We start from the raw sequence: 16,337 nt of genomic DNA, 5'->3' as shown, positions 1-16,337 counted from the left end.
CCAGCTCTAGGGAACAGAACACCTTTATCCTTTACATTTTACTTGTAACCTGAAGAAAACAAAATCAAATGAAAAGATGTAAACACATGAGTGACAACCTTGATGTATATCTTCAGTCAATCAGTTTAAGATCAGACTGGGACAAGTACCAAATGTAGAGGCACCTTCTATAATGTCTCTCAAATTCTATTTAAAACTGTAACTTGTAACTGTCATGTGCCAAGAATTTACCGATAGACCCAATAACAAGTTCATTCACAGGTCATCTGCGTAACACACCAAACACAGAACAATGTTCAAAACCAAAGGCAACAACAATGACAATATATAATAACAATGATTGCAACATTACCAATTTGGTAACTCTATGAACTAAAACATATCAATAGCATTATAGTATTTCAACTCACACATGATTGTGAGTTCAACAAAGGCAAACTGAGCTTCTGCTTCCTCGAGACTGAAAAAGAAACATCATTTATATTAATAGATGAGAAACGAAAGTAATAACACTCAAAACAGCTCTAACAGTGACTACCTGTCCAAGCATATGGGATCCTAAGAGTCATTCCAAGAACTTAAGCTTCTTACAGTATATGATCCATTCCTGCAGTCACCCAACATATTAATTAAAACTTAAGTAAATGATCCATTCCTGCAGTCACCCAACATATTAATTAAAACTTAACCATGACCATCTCATTCAGAGCCATCCATCCTGCAATACACATATACTTCAACTCGTGCACTATATCATGTGAATACCAAACGCCGTCTACATGTATCAAATATAGTTCCTACCATAAACATAAAACAACTTTGATTATAATAGAAAATTAGAGTTCAAGACTATAGCTTCTATTGTGTAGGATAGAATTGGAGAAATCAGACTGCAAGAACAAAAGTGTAGGATAGAATTGGACCTGGGAAATACCACTTGTGAGCAGCTCTCCTTAATGTCCACCAACCAGCTGAATTAAGTAAAAAAAGATGCAAAGCAAAGTAGTTAATACTGAGTAAAAATAAATCCTTTTCCCTCCTTTATCCGGGCTTGGGACCGGCAGTGCAAGCATTGGCGGAGTTAAAAAGGTTTTGGTCAAACACCAAATTAATAAGATATATTATATTGAGTAAATATAGGCAGTTACAGACCCCCAAAAAAACCTATCCTCATTGTGCTAGACAACACAACTAAGGCTGAAACAAACAAAAAAGGACACTAACAAGAAAATTCTTAGATGCAACAAGTGGAATTTTCCATGTGCTAGTGTCGAACCTGTCCTTGCTGCACAAAAGTAAAAAATATAGCCGAAATAACAAAAAAGAACAAAAAAAGAAAGAAGGAAATACTACTGTTCAGTGCCAACTGGGTTGCTATGCTTGTGTTGAACCTGTCACTATTGAGCAAAAGAACGCAAAAAAGAATCAAACTAGGAATATATTACTTCTTGATTGGCACCGATTGCAACCTATCTGCAGACCAGACCACCCAAGCAGGCATTTCTAGGTCCCTCAAATGCACCCATCCATTTCCTTGTGGTGCATCCCATACTAACGCAGACTGATCATGCACTTGCTCGATAAGAACCCTCTTCTCTGTTGGCATCACCTTTCTAGAATGACAAATATCGCCGCCAGCGATACACTCTGATGCAACAACTTTTCCTCTATTATCTAGCATTTCAACTTGCAAGGAAGGAGTCTCATTACTTAAACTATCGGCATGATCCAGGCTATCATCACTTGGGTGACCAAAAAGAGAATTGAACCTTTTTTCTGGGCTGGGAGTGCCTACACGAGCTGATGATGTAGGTTGCTTGCGTTTCATGCAGTTCAAAATCTCCTAATAACAAGAATAGATAAAATGATTATATTATTAACTGCTGAAGTTGGATACGCTACTTCACGAACAACAAGTTAAAATTTACCTTCACTGCGCTGCCCAAGGACCCCAATTCAGCTTCAATTTTGCTTAGTTTAAGTGCATTTTCGTCATCTATTTGGTGAAGGGCAGCAACTCCAATTGCTGCCATTTCAACTTGCTTCTTTGACATATGAGATGAGTAGCCACGAATACCACCATTTTGTTTTTTTCCAAACATCTCCTCAAGTTCATCTGAAATCACATTACTAGTGCTGGGATGCTTTCCTTTTGCTTTGTTCCTTTCATAAACCTCACTTACTTTGTTCTGCATTTTCACATACTCTCAACATTATATTAGAATAAAGATCAAAAAGCCCCAAAATAGTAGGTGTTAGTAACTCACCTAGCTTTCAACTGCACTAGGATGGACACTCCCGTCACGTCTTACATGTCCATATAACCATTTCTCTGTAGTAGAAGGTGGTACCACTTCTTCGCCTGCAGGTTCATCCTACAAATACAGACGTGGTTATCTACTAATACTAGTAATTGAAAATAAACAGCAAAGATCAGGAACATGAGTACTTACTAACTTATGCTTCTTGTTACGGTATGTGCATCTCCCAAGTGTATGGTGGACAGTTTGCATTGCTTTGCTCTCTGCATTCACCTTATTCTTTGCTATCTTTTCAGGATTCTTCTCCATATCTACAAATTCCTCCCAGATATATGGGCCAATCCCAAGTGGAACATCTGCTCTTGCACTTTCCCAGATTTCTGGAGTGAGTTCTGGAAGTGGTTATTCATCTACCTCACCGGGTACACATTAAGATCAATAGAGATAGTCACCAATATGATCTAATCTATCTTGCGCATATTCATACAATACTGTAACATAATTTTGTGTTATACCTTCAAAGCAGTCCACACGTCATCTTTAAAATTGTCCGGCACACACCTCCACTCCTTGTGTGATATAGGAACGCGACTCCGTATGAGCTCTCAACCCTAGTAGCAAATCTCCCAGTAGCAATCTTATCTCCTATGACCTTGCCAGCAAAATTGACAGTGATAAGGTACTTCGGCTTATTCCCTTTGCTGGCTACGGTTTTCTGGGATGACGTAGTAGCTGAACGAGAAGGATCAGAACCGCTTCGACTTGGTTCCATTCTACTGCAAAAGAAGAAGTGAAACCTTCGCCAAATGATTAAACAAATCAAGTAATATAAGAAGTTAAGAACTAATCAACATTAAACTGCTCACATTCAACACAACCACACTCATAAAATGAAAACATAACCACATTCAGAAAACAAAAAATAACAACCATACTAGATCATAAGGTACCACTTAAGTTGGTTAACAGTCTGTTGTAAAATTAAATATAAAAGACTTAACATCCCTACAACCTAAACTACGACACCATCAGAATCAAATTACTCCCGTTGAACCAACAACACAGCCAAGTTGGCTCATCCGCAATTAATGGACTCAGCCTTCATTCCTAGATCTATCAGCATCGCTTTCATTGTTGGGTATTTTTCAGGGAAAGTGTTGCCTTCTGGGAACTATCTTTTCAGTCGTGCCAAGAGGTACGTAACACTGTTCCCTGACCAACCAAACATCTTTTTAATATGCTGCAGTTCTACAATTACACTAAGTATTGTTTCATCACCCTCATAACCTGGATAAATCTTTTCCTTAGCTAACTCCTTATACTTGTGGTATTTCTTACCTAAGTCAGGCAAATCAGTTTCATCTACATCCTTGTCTAACCCTTCAAATACTCCATAGGCCTTGTCTACAAAGTCCCCTAACCCACATTGTTCATCTGTAATATTATCTTCTATATGTTCCTCAACTGATATTTCAACATCTACATTTTCCGCCACATTTTCCTCTACATGTTCCTGCACTACTTCTGGTGTTAATGTGGTGGATTTCTCCCCATGTAAAGACCAGATTACATATGACTTGTGTATTGAGTGTACTTCCAAGTGATACTTCACTAAGGGAAAAGACAGTGAGTTCTTGTTTCGACATATACGACAAGGACAAGGACATAAAGATGAACTTTTTATCCTATTACTATATGCAAAATCTACAAAATCAGCCACCCCTTTTTTATAGACGTCACTAAACCTATCTTCTTCATTCATCCAACCTTTGACACCTACTTGCACCATTCTACAACAACACATAACATAGTATGTCAATCAATGACCCCTCTCCCAGAAACATAACCGAATATCCATACATATAAGTCATTCTAACAGATCAATAGAGTACAACTTAAAAGTAAAATGACATGCAACGTGGAGCGACAAAATAAGTGATAGTATATAAGGCAAGCAAACACATATAACTCATGTTTCTTGCTGATGTATCTATACAGACCACACAATCATATCAGAATATGAATGCCGAAGTACACTAATAACACATGCTCATCCAGATGCCATTCAAATGAACAAAATGATAACAGAACACGAAAACAAAAAAACTGACTCGATACATCAATGCTTGCATCAACTTTTTCTTCAGTACCCATTGCACAAATTCAATGCTTGGTGACATCATTTCATCTATTAAACTTTTATTATTACTAAATTAAACTCACTTTCCCATTCAGATAACAAATTCTGTTTACCCAATTTGCGTACAAAGTACGAATAGCTTAACTCCAATGTGCATTTCACAATAAAATACAATAATTCAAGTGGCTGTAGACAATGGATCACCTCACAAAATCTTAACAAGAACACACTATCTTAGCAGCAAGTACATGATCCATAAGAAGACAAATGCTTGTACAGAGAAATGAATAATGATCCCTACCAAAAGTTAAGGCTAAATAAACTAAAGAGCATTACTAGGAAAACCAAAATGCTAATGCAGTGAACTTGATGTATAAAGCAGCACATGCTCACACGTTTGAGAATAAACCAATTTAAGTTAGTTCTAATTAACGAGGGGTTAATAGTAAGACAAAAATGCAAACACAATGTCAAGTTTCAGAAAGTCCACTACATTAAATAGAACAAGGGACTGAACGGGTACCTATTTCTTTCATTTGCTTAAGTTTATACTTTATACTAACAATTCAAAATTTCAGAAAAATAGTTCAAGTTCAGGCACAAACTAAAGGTTATCATTTTCCAAGTTGGGTTATGCAAACAACGCTCTTAAGAAAGAAACTTAAGCCAGAGTCATAAAATAAAACATGGAGCTGAGATTGTTGAGCCATGGTGGGAGAAAATGATGTGCAAGGTCCATAAGAAAAATTTAAGTCTTTGTCTAAGGGTGGAATTTGAATTCACAAAGCAGCTCATTGGAACATTTTGACAAACGGGTAATGGGCTAGATTCGAAATTCAGTGCAAGACTTGAATTAGGCATGGAGCGAAACTTAAACAGCTTCATAACACTTTAAATCTCAAGTAGACAATTCATGACGTTTCAATATGCAAGGATTAACCAAAAGAAAGTATAAGGTTCCAAACCAAATTATTGTAGTGCAAAAATTACTGAAAGTATGGGTAATTGGCAGGAAATGTCTAAGCAGCATCTACCAAACTTATGATTACGAAAAACACACAAATTTCTAAGATGCATGCATGAGTAAGCTAACATGAACTTATGCATCAAATCTGCTTATAAATATACTCCACAGTCAGAAACCAAATAAGAAAACATCAAATAGAAATCACTTCATGAAAAGAAAATCAAAACAAATACCCAGTAAAACATGATATAACAATCCTCTAACATGATACAGCAAAACATGAGACAACAATCTTTCATGAAAAAAATCATAATCCAGCAAAATTGACAGACCCATACTTCAATGAACCAAAATATATAGAGAGAAAAACAATGTACTAGATTTAGAAATTATACCTGAATCTTCAAATATTTGTACTTCAATCTTCTTCTGAAAGTGTCAAACACAAATAAAAAAGAAATCAAATTTCTAGGGTTTTACTTATTTCAAAAGGAAAAAAATAGGGTTAACAAATCAAAGTTATTTTGATTTCTCTAATAGGGGTTTTTAATACCTTATAGAACTTCTAGGAAATTGATTCCACGAATTCAATCTTCTTCTTCTAAGAGTTAATTTTTTTTTTTCTGTACTTCTATAAAGTGGGTTTTTAATCACTTTAGGTTTACAAAATCTAAATCAGTTTCTAGTTTCAATCAATCTAGAGTAGTTGATCTTGGATGTCTCTCAATTTCTCTCTGATTTTTGGTTCCTCTCTGGATTTTTTTGGTTAGTAGCAGGAGAGGAAAAGAAAAGAAGTGTAGAGAGAAGAAACCGAAGATAAAAGAAGAAGAAGAAGAAAAGAGAAGAGAAGATATAAGGAAAAAAACCTCCCGTTTTTAGGGGCCACTCAAAAGGATTTAGGGGGCCAACAATAAAACAAAAAAGGTCACCCAAAGGGAAAATGTATCCGGTCCTTATCTCGCGTAATTCGTAATGGCAAAATTATCCTTATATATTCGGAGGATATGATAACATTTTTATCCTCCGATTGCAATCGGAATCCAAAATATTACCCAAACTTCCGATTGTTGTCGCTGCAGTATTAGAATGTTTTTTGTTTCATTTTTTCCATTTCTTTTTCATTTTTGAGTTGTTAGAGTTATAGAGAAGAAGGTGAAGGAAAAAAGGGAAAACACATTTTATCACTACAAAAATGGATGGATATGAAGAAGAAGGTGAGAATCATGGCGAAGAACAAAATGTTGAGGGTTCACGACCGTTTAGAGAAGATGGTTTGGGGTATATGTTGAATGATCCAAACTTTTGTGGAGAGGAAAACCTAGACGACCCTTTCATGGAAGAAAATGGAGAATCGCCTGATATTGAAGCTAACGATGCATGTAAAACACATGTATTGTGTTAAGAAACTCAAATACTCGATTTGCATGCGTTTGTGTGCTTTTGTAAACAAGAAAAACCGATTATTGCATGCATTGAATGCCATGAACTACCCAGATTCGGTAGATAATTTCTCGAATAAACTTACGAATATAACACACTGAGTACCAAATATGTATATTCGGTAGTTCCAAGATAGTAGTTTACTGTCGAATATGAGAAAAAACCCCAAACTGGTTTTCCAAAAAAATCTACATTCGTTAGTTATGTAGAGTTATTTACCCCCGAATGGCCCCAAAACGAATTCCTCAAAAAATTTCAAAACTCAGTATTCTTATCCTTTACAATCGGTAATAGTTTAACATTATTTGACTGCCGAATATAACAGTGGCCTCAAAATAAAATTTCCGAAAACTTGAAAATCGGATGTTTATCGATTAAAGTTATCTCCCGGTTATTTATATTCGGCTGTTTTACTATATATTTTAGCTTCCGATTATATCATTTTTTGCACTCAGTAAACTGTGTACATTCATTTGCATAAATCGGGTGTTTTGGGTAACCGATAGGATTCCGAATATAGTATATTCGGCAGTTTGACTTATTTAATAACCTCTGATTATTGTATAATAATTTGTTGCTTTCATATGCAGGCCGTTGAAGAGTTTGTTGATGATTTCTATTTGAGGCCCGACACTTCCCAATACTATGCAAACGATTTGGTATACTCATTACTACCTTTTTTTTTTCAAAATTTATATGTTAAATGGTTATGCTTATTAGATTTTTTTTGTTTTATGCACGTTTAGACATTTGGAAGTAAGAAGGAGGCAAAGGAATGGCTTATGAACAAGGCAAAAGATAACATGTGCGTGGTAGTTCAAAATAATCATGTTAGTGACACTCGATTTGAAATGATTTGTGAGCGAGGTGGGACGCGAAAGAGTCACGAGGGAAAGAATAGTAAGTACGTACGGAAGACGAATAGGAAATACCGAAGCAATACCAAGAAGATAGGATGCCCATTTAAGATTGTCTTCTATAAGCCCGATGGTATTAAAGGTAAAGAGTATAAAATGTATAAAGTTGATAACGTTTGTCACAACCATGATGATCCGTTGGATTTAATTGGACATGTAATGGTTGCCAAGTTAAAACCACATCAAATGCAGACGGCGAGGTCTATGCGGATCCAAAAAGCGAGTGCGATCTTAAGTAAAATAAAGGCGGACGACCCCGACAACTTGTCTTCTTTGTCTACAATTAAGTCGGCCTAGCTACGATCAAAAGGACTGAATGGGATGGTAGAACGGTCATGCAACAATCGGAGTGGTTAGCGGAGTTACATGGATACACCTTGAGAAGGGAAGAAAAGGATGGTATAGTGGTTCGTATTTTCTTGGCACATCCCGAAATGATCCAATTGGCTCAATGCTTTCATCAAATTTTGTTGATAGATGCTACAATATAAGACAAACAAGTATAACATGCCGTTGTTGAACATTGCTTGCCATACTTCGGACAAAAACACGTTTACGATTGCATGGGGTTTAATGGATCATGATAACAATGTGAGTTTCATTTGGATGTTGGAGACGTTGAGGTCCATTTATAATGGTGATAATTTTCCAAGGGTTATTGTAACGGATAACGATCAAGCCTTAATGCATGCAATAGCGGTAGTGTTTCCGGAAGCCCAAAACTTGCAATGTACGTGGCACATTCAATGCAATCTTAAAACCAATTGCCATCATCATTTCCAAGCTAAAAGACCAAGGAAGGGTACCAAGAGGTCAAAGGAAGAGGATGAGCGCATTAGTAAATTAACCTTGGAAGGACGTAAGGAAGAGGATAGGTTATTTGAAGAAAAGTGGAAGGAGGATGGAATTATTTGGAAAATGTTCATGAAAGCATGGGACAAAATCGTTTGGTCGATGACCGAGGAAATTTACGAATGTAACTTGAAGAAATTTGAGGATGAATACGGCACGCCTCCATTGCTGCAATTGATGTAGTTGTTCGCTTGCATCTTCGAAGTATGTTGTCGATTGATGATGGATTTGCCATTGAAAAGGTTTTTCATTCTGATTTTTTACTCAATAATAACTGAGAGGGGTTACCCTCCTTATATAGATTAGAGTTCCAACGACTCTAATTTTTGAAAATATGGCCGCTGAGGTTTCTGAAAATATGGTCGTTGAGGTTTCGTATCAATGATGCACTACAATCGGTTGCTAACGATACACGTATTTCCTCCGAATAGGACATTCGGTACCGTAGGTGGGCCTGTGTGAACAATTGTGAGATTGTCACCACTAGAAGAGCACAACTCCAACTCCAATTTGTAGTAATCCCCCATTTCCTCCACAAGTTGATGTTGTATATACCCGTGTTGTCGCATCACCCTAAAGGGGTTATACATCACATATCCTGTGGGGTGCCACAATGGTCCAAAATAAAGGGACAAGTCCGACCGAACATTTATATTCCCACTGGCTCGATCTTCCTTGTGTGGATCAAAGCATACGTCTGAGGCCTTCAATTGGTCCAAAATCTCCCTCATGCGAATCAACTGCTGCTCTTTTGTCCTAGAACGGTTGTCTTCAAATATATACTTTGTTCCTCTAGGAGTACCTTTGCACCACCCAGGGTTCTCTCCGGACAACTTCAGGATATGGAAGTGGTCATAGATCCATGCCTATATACATAAGAAACCAAGTTTTAGTAAATAGATTGTGTATATTCGGTAGTAATTTCCAAACATTATTTCCGATTATATATAATCGGAAATAAAACTAAGTACCTATCCACCGAATAACCAACATTCGGAAATAGATATGGATCATTTCCTAACGAATATGCGTCATTTGGAGTTCAGTAACCTATAGTTTTTCTGGCCTGTATATTCGGTTCTAATATCAAAAGAATATTTCCGATTATATATAATCGGAAAACAAAATAAGTACCTAGCCACCGAATAACCAACATTCGGAAAAAGAGATGGATCATTTCCTACCGAATATGCGTCATTTGGAGTTCAGTAACCTATAATACTTTTGCATATATATTCGGCAGTAACTCCCCAAGACTAAACTCCGATTCTAAACAATCGGAAGTAAAACTAAGTAACATGTTCCCGAATATGCATAGTTTGGAGTTATGAATATGCATCATATGTATTTTCTACCGAATAACTATAGAGTGAGTTATAGAGTTAAAGAAAAAACCTGCAATAGAGCTACGTTCCCGGCAACTTGGCAGGTTCCTAGCCTCAAAGCATTTCTCAACTCTTCCATCAAGAATGCTAGGCATGCCGTGCCCCAAGAATAGTCACCGACTTCATGGAGAGGATCCAAAAGTTGTATAAGGTTGGCGTCGATCCGGTTGCCAGAAGTATTGGGGAATATGACACATCCCAATACACAAAGGAGATATGCGGTGGCAGTGTGGTTCACTTGCTCATCAGTTAACGTTCCATTCTTTTCCTTCTCCAAGGTGCCTCGGAACATATTCATCAAAGTTGTAATGTTGATCTATCTTGTTTTGTAACTTGCATGCCTCCTAAACTCTATTGTTGTTGTCTCTTCATCCCAACCTAAGCACTTTTTAGTTAGAGCATAAAGTTGTGCCCAACTTAACTGCTTTGTGTAGTTAAACTTCACAGCTGTGCCTTGGTCGGGAAGGTTAAGAATCTGCACAACATCATCCGGGGTAATCGTCATCTCCCCAAACGACATATGGAAAGTATCGGTCTCAGGATACATTCTCTCCACGAACGCCGATATGGCCACACAATCATGTTCCAACAATGAATTCTCGGCGGCATTAGATAACCCCGAGTTGGCAACAATTGACTTGAACCTTTCACATTCACCGGATAAACGCCACGCAAGCATTTTTTTTGGTGCGGCGGTAGGTTTGAGTAGACGGACCGCATCTTGATGATCCTGTTAAAGTACATAAAAAATCCTTAATACAAATATTACGATATAACACATAGACAATACATTAATAAAAAATAGTAATTTTATTACCTCGGTTTCGTATATTTCTCTGTCCCATGAGTCTTTGTATCCAAATAGAAATTTTCCTCCATCCGCCGGTAGCCCAAGGATTGTGCCTGCTGGAATACCCTTCTTCTTCAAGTGCTGAGGGACAAGATGTGATGCTTTCTTAGCAATATCCTTCTTTACACCATCTTTTCCTTTTTTGGATTTTTGGGTACCACTTGGTTGTCCTTCTTCTTCTAATCTTGGCACTGGATCAACTGGTTCAATTTCATGGTGGGGTGTAACTTGTGGAGCGGTTGGTTCTACACTTTGTTGAACGACTTGTTCAACACTTGGTTGCACCCCTTGTTCACTTCCTTGTTGTTCTACACTTTGTTCAGCACTTGGTTGCACTCCTTATTGACTGCTTTGTTCTTGTAAGCTTTGTTGAGCACTTGAATTATCTTTGGCACTCCTTTCCCTCCTAGCACTAGATGTCACTTTCTTCCTCCTTTCTCGACTTTGTCTAAACAACAAAGAAAGGAACAATATTTACAAACTATACAATCAGAAGACAAAGTATGGAAATATAACCCGAATGTACACATTCAGACGTAAGAAGACACATACTGTTCCCCAATACAAAACAATCGAAAGCTAACTAAACATATTTACAACCGAATATGCATCAATTGGAGTTCATAAGCTCTAAATTTTTCATCCTACACAATCGGAAGACAAAGTACACAACTATAACCCGAATGAACAAATTTGGAAGTAAGAAGACACATATTTTTCCCGAATGAAAAAAAATCGTAATATAACTAAACATGTTTACAACCGAATATTCATCAACTGGAGTTCAGAAACTCTAAAATTTTATCCTACACAATCGGAGGTATAAAACATTATATTGTCTTCCGAATAAATACTGGCCCCAAAATGGGATTTTTCCTATATCAGAAATTTCGAGATTTTTTCAATATATATATATATATATTCGGTAGTGAGTGTACTTCCGAATACTGTGTGTCTACTTAAATATATTCGGGAGCCAAAAAATTCATTAAACTACCGATTATTACCAGTTTGTATCCAGGAAGATATGGCCAACAATATTCGGCCGATAACCATCAAATATTTCTCCCGAATACTGTCGATGTTCTTGAGAAATGAAGAACACGACTACATTCGGAAGTAAATAAGCATGAATATCGCCCGAATCTGGATAAATAACCGAAAACCCTTGAAATTTTTTTTCTCGATTCGTCGAATTAAAGCGAAATAAACCCCAAAAATGATAGATTCTTACCTAATTGGGGCCATTTGAAGTTGACGAAGTGTTTGACTATCGGAATCTCCACCACCGACTACATCGACGGGTACTTCTTCTTCGCGTTCTTCTTCATTTGCAGCAACAATTTCTTTATTTCTTGCTAAAATCCCAATCTTTGGATCGATACCCCGAGCAACGTTTTTGGTTCTAGGTCTGTGGGTTTCATTTCCCTTATCCATTGTTTTATAAACGAATCGACGATGTTTTGATTTTACGATTCGCGACGATGTTTCGGTTGAACACAAGAACGAGGGAAAGTTTTTTTTTCTTCCACAATCGGATGATAATATGAAACTGGAAGAAGAAGATTTGAAATGAGTAGAATTTTTTTTTATTTGGTTTTTATACAGTTTTACCAGAAGGGCATTTATGTAACTTCAATATTATATAGGGTACCCCTTAACTAGAGTCTTTGGCTGGGTATAATTTGATGGCCCCTAAATCCTTTCGGGTGGCCCCTAAAAACGCGAGGGAAAAAAAACGTTCTTTTTCTTTTGTATTAAAAAAATATTTAAGTAGGGAGATATTTTTGTTTTGGTCTTAAGGATGGGAGGGAATTGGATATAAATGGTGGGAAACTAGAAATAAATGGGGGAAAGTGAATGATTGATGATTGAACTTTAATTCAAATGATTTTGGTGTGAGATAAATGTGAATGGATAATTGAGAGGGAATTAATGCGAGAGAGGGAATTTTTGGTGGGAAAGTTTGGTTTTGGAGGGAAATAAAATAGAAATTTTAAACTAATAATAAGAAGAAGAAAAATAAATTATATATATATATATACTAAACCTATAAATTTATAAATTTACAAGTGTGTAATAATTCGAGACACGTATGCAATATTTCGAGACACATATAAGAGTAGTTGAAAAATCAGAATTAAATCAAGTCATATATTTGGTTTGAGACTCTTATAAGAGTGGAAGCACCAAAGACCTTTATATGTGTCTCCAACCCAAAAATGAATATGTCTCAAATTAGGCCGTATGGTGTAGTGGGGACGGATTTGTTTATAAAGTCTTCGAATTTAGGTTGTAGCAACTCTTAGTTGTGGGTGAGATCAGCTAAGGGAATCAAGTGCGTAGAGTCTTGCTGGGATTCAGAGGCGTAAGGAACGCGACTGTACCTTGATCAATGTGAGATTCGTTAGGGATCAACTACATTCCACTCCGAAGTTAACTTGTAGTAAGCTAGTGTCTGTAACGGCTTAATATAGTGTGGTGTTCAAAACTGGACTAGGTCCTAGGGGTTTTTCTGCATTTTCGGTTTCCTCGTTAACAAAACTTCTGGCGTCTGTGTTATTTCTTTTCCGCATTATATCTGTTTATATAATTGAAATATCACAGGTTGTGCGTAGTTCAATCAATTGGTAAATCCAACCTTTGGTTGTTTATATAAATTGATTGACACTTGAACATCGGTCTTTGGTACCGTTCAAGTTGTTTCTCACAGTAATCAGGCTCACGGATTCCTATCTGTTTGATTTGCTGATTACATTGAGAAAAAGAGATATAACTCTTGGATATATTTTCTGGATTGAGTCTGACTGTCTAGTTGATTCTCTCGGATTTATATTGGAGTTAGTCCATACAAATTTCCGAACGAAATATTGGGTGTGGTTCTTAGACCCCCGCTTTTTCAGTCAGTATTAGCATGTTGTTCATGCGCAATACCTGACAGCTTTACTCGTAGTCCTGGACACCTTCTGCAAGAGAGCCCTTTCCCTTTTGATATATTTTTTTCAAACCCTTCTGTTGGATGCAGGTCATTAGCAGCAACTCGGAGAGCTTCAAACGCCAACCATAAAAAAAATCCATCAGTAATGAAAACCAAAAATATGGAAAAGATTATTTATTTGCATATAATAATATCAAAACTAGACCATACTTAAAACTCGAGGTTTGTCTTCGTCATCAAAAAGATCGTCTTTCCATTTCTTGTCATTTTGGCGCTATCTTCCACACGAACAACAAAAATAAGCATCAATAGAAGAAAATGAAATGCGTACAAAAAATTCAGATAACAATAAAGGTCAGAATTCAGAAACGTAAGAAGTTCCCAAACAAGTGACCTTGTTTAAATGAAAGATGTATGACTGCATGTCACCATCAAGCATATCTGCAAGGGGCCAGTTTGTCCAAAGATAAGATGTTCAACATCCCAAATATAGCTAAATCATTTTAAATCAATCTTGAGCAAAATAACTACGACCAAGCTATATATGTCCTTGGGTCGTCCTTCACCTTCAAGTAGTGATAGTTTAGTCACTGCCTCCAAGTTCTTCACACAATGTACATAACCATAAGTAAAATTATTAACTTTAGCAATATATAATAAGTAAAGAACAATACTATGTACGTTAGAGAACTAGAGATATACCCTTCGTAGGAAATCTCTTCTATTAGAATCTGTATAAAACATATTTTTTGTAGCCATACTGGTTGTCATTCGAGTAATGACTTCCCTGCCATCGTATGCTGGTATCGGACTAATCTTGATTCAAGGTATTAATCAGAACTGGATTCATTAACTCGAATAGATCAATAATGTAACTTGGTTTTTTGAGTGATAAATTGATAAGAGCTACAAAGAGACTCACGTTGAACTCAACTTCTGCATGATCCTTATCTTTGTAAAGTAGTGTAACCTAAGCAATATAGTGAAACCATCAGATAATTCTACCAAGTTTAAGATAGTAAAACCGTAACTAGATGGTATTGCGACAGACCAGATACACCCAGGAGCTGCATTCTTGATGATCTTCGTGCACTAGCGGACCTAGCACGATCTTCATAGGTACTACCTGTACGTAAATCCGAATAAAACTAGATAAGTCTCATTCTAAATAAAGTAACTTCAACTACCACGATTATTCTAAATAAAGTAACTTCAACTACCCATAAATCCGAATAAAGCTAGCTAATTTCCTTGGCTAAAGACAAAGAAGATGAAAAGAATCAAAAGACTCAATTAAAATGTAATATTTGCTGATAAAGTTGCGAGAGAACACTACAAAGGTTAGAAAGATTACCAGAATAAGTCCAATTATGTTTGTAGACTACTCACAAAAAACTGGAAATCTTCTATGACCTTTCTCCATCAACATCAAGGAGCACCATAAACAGCTTCATACATCACTATCATCATCGGATACTACCAATTTTCTGCTCCTGTTAACTTCAGATCAACTCCTTCATCTTCACATCCCTGTAACCCTGATTGGCGGACTCAAAATCTCCTAAACCCATTAGAACTACCCTTCACGCTTTAATCACCTCCAGTGATCTACAAATTCAACACTATCAAGGTTGTATTCTTCTCTGTTTGCATCAGAACTTTGCCACATAACTCGTACCACCATCCTGCTACCAAAATCTTTATCATCAACACAATCCCCAATTACCTGTTGACTTAATTCAAACCCTATCTTCAATTTCTTCTTCTCCATCACCGATGTCATCTTCTCATCTTGATTTCTTGACATCACAACAAACCCATCTACGATTCCATCACAACAACTCCTTCTAATTTCCCCCTTCTCCAAAATCGAACCAGAACAAATCTTGGATTTCATTTTCGATCCAAAACCCCATCTGACTCATCCACATTGCTGTCGATTTCAAACTCGATTTGAACCCAATCTTCCCGACGACGGCCATTAGGTTTTGGGTTTGGGGAATCTGCGGACATAAATATATTTCTAGGGCTTCGAAAGAAAAGAGGGAAAAGTATTTAGGGGGTTATGATGTTGATGATAATGATGTTAGTGATAGCAGAAAGGGGAAGAATGAACTTCAATGGTAGGATTTCATTAGGGTTTCAAAGGGGGAACCAGAAAGAGTTTCACAGGGGGAACCAGAAACAGAGAATGAGGTAGATAATATTATGAATGAATGATCGATAATAATAGAGATAAGAGAACTGAGTCAGAATCCCGAGTATCTGAATGAGATGAATATTGAATCAGTTTAAAGTGTAGGAAGCCACATTAGTTTTTTCGTGCGCGTACAAGTGGGTTTAGTTGTGAATCGCAACTGAATCAAACAGTTGCTAGTTTCGTAACTGTTCAAAACTGTTGCGAATTTTTTGCAACTAAAATTAGCAACTCAAAATTCGCAACATCTGCTAATCTGAGTTGCTAATCCCAGAATTTGGTGTAGATGATTACGTACTACTTGTGTTTTTCCTATTATAAAGATAAAATGATATAATGCGGAAAAGGAAAACAGACAAGACACCCGAAGTTTTGTTAACGAGAAAACCG

The 16,337-nt window shown here is 36.8% G+C and overlaps 1 protein-coding gene and 1 long non-coding RNA gene across 4 annotated transcripts; both read right to left on the bottom strand.

The window, feature by feature from the left end:
• Positions 1-216: 216 nt before the first annotated feature.
• Positions 217-600, bottom strand: LOC113288130. The gene is made up of 3 exons (XR_003330479.1): positions 539-600; positions 411-460; positions 217-266 (listed from the first exon to the last, which is right to left on the bottom strand). It is a non-coding gene; the product is annotated as an uncharacterized LOC113288130 (long non-coding RNA).
• Positions 601-1,050: 450 nt separating this feature from the next.
• Positions 1,051-6,154, bottom strand: LOC113288118. Of its 3 annotated transcripts, none has more exons than XR_003330475.1 (7): positions 5,922-6,154; positions 5,764-5,797; positions 2,777-3,037; positions 2,454-2,671; positions 2,268-2,375; positions 1,929-2,189; positions 1,051-1,843 (listed from the first exon to the last, which is right to left on the bottom strand). XR_003330475.1 is itself a non-coding variant. In XM_026537073.1 (5 exons), exons 3-5 carry the CDS (start codon positions 4,048-4,050, stop codon positions 1,442-1,444), a joined length of 732 nt encoding a protein of 243 aa, XP_026392858.1. In that variant the 5' UTR covers position 4,051; positions 5,764-5,797; positions 5,922-6,154; the 3' UTR covers positions 1,051-1,441. The 3 variants fall into 3 exon arrangements, 1 of the variants encoding a protein (XP_026392858.1); XR_003330476.1 differs by having other exon boundaries at positions 2,454-2,641; XM_026537073.1 differs by lacking the exons at positions 2,268-2,375; positions 2,454-2,671; positions 2,777-3,037 and adding an exon at positions 3,982-4,051.
• Positions 6,155-16,337: the final 10,183 nt, after the last annotated feature.

The sequence above is a fragment of the Papaver somniferum genome, chromosome 1 (assembly GCF_003573695.1).
Source record: "Papaver somniferum cultivar HN1 chromosome 1, ASM357369v1, whole genome shotgun sequence".
Classification (NCBI taxonomy): domain Eukaryota; kingdom Viridiplantae; phylum Streptophyta; class Magnoliopsida; order Ranunculales; family Papaveraceae; genus Papaver; species Papaver somniferum.
Note: the sequence above shows the minus strand (reverse complement) of the source record. Positions and strands in the feature narration are given on the sequence as shown.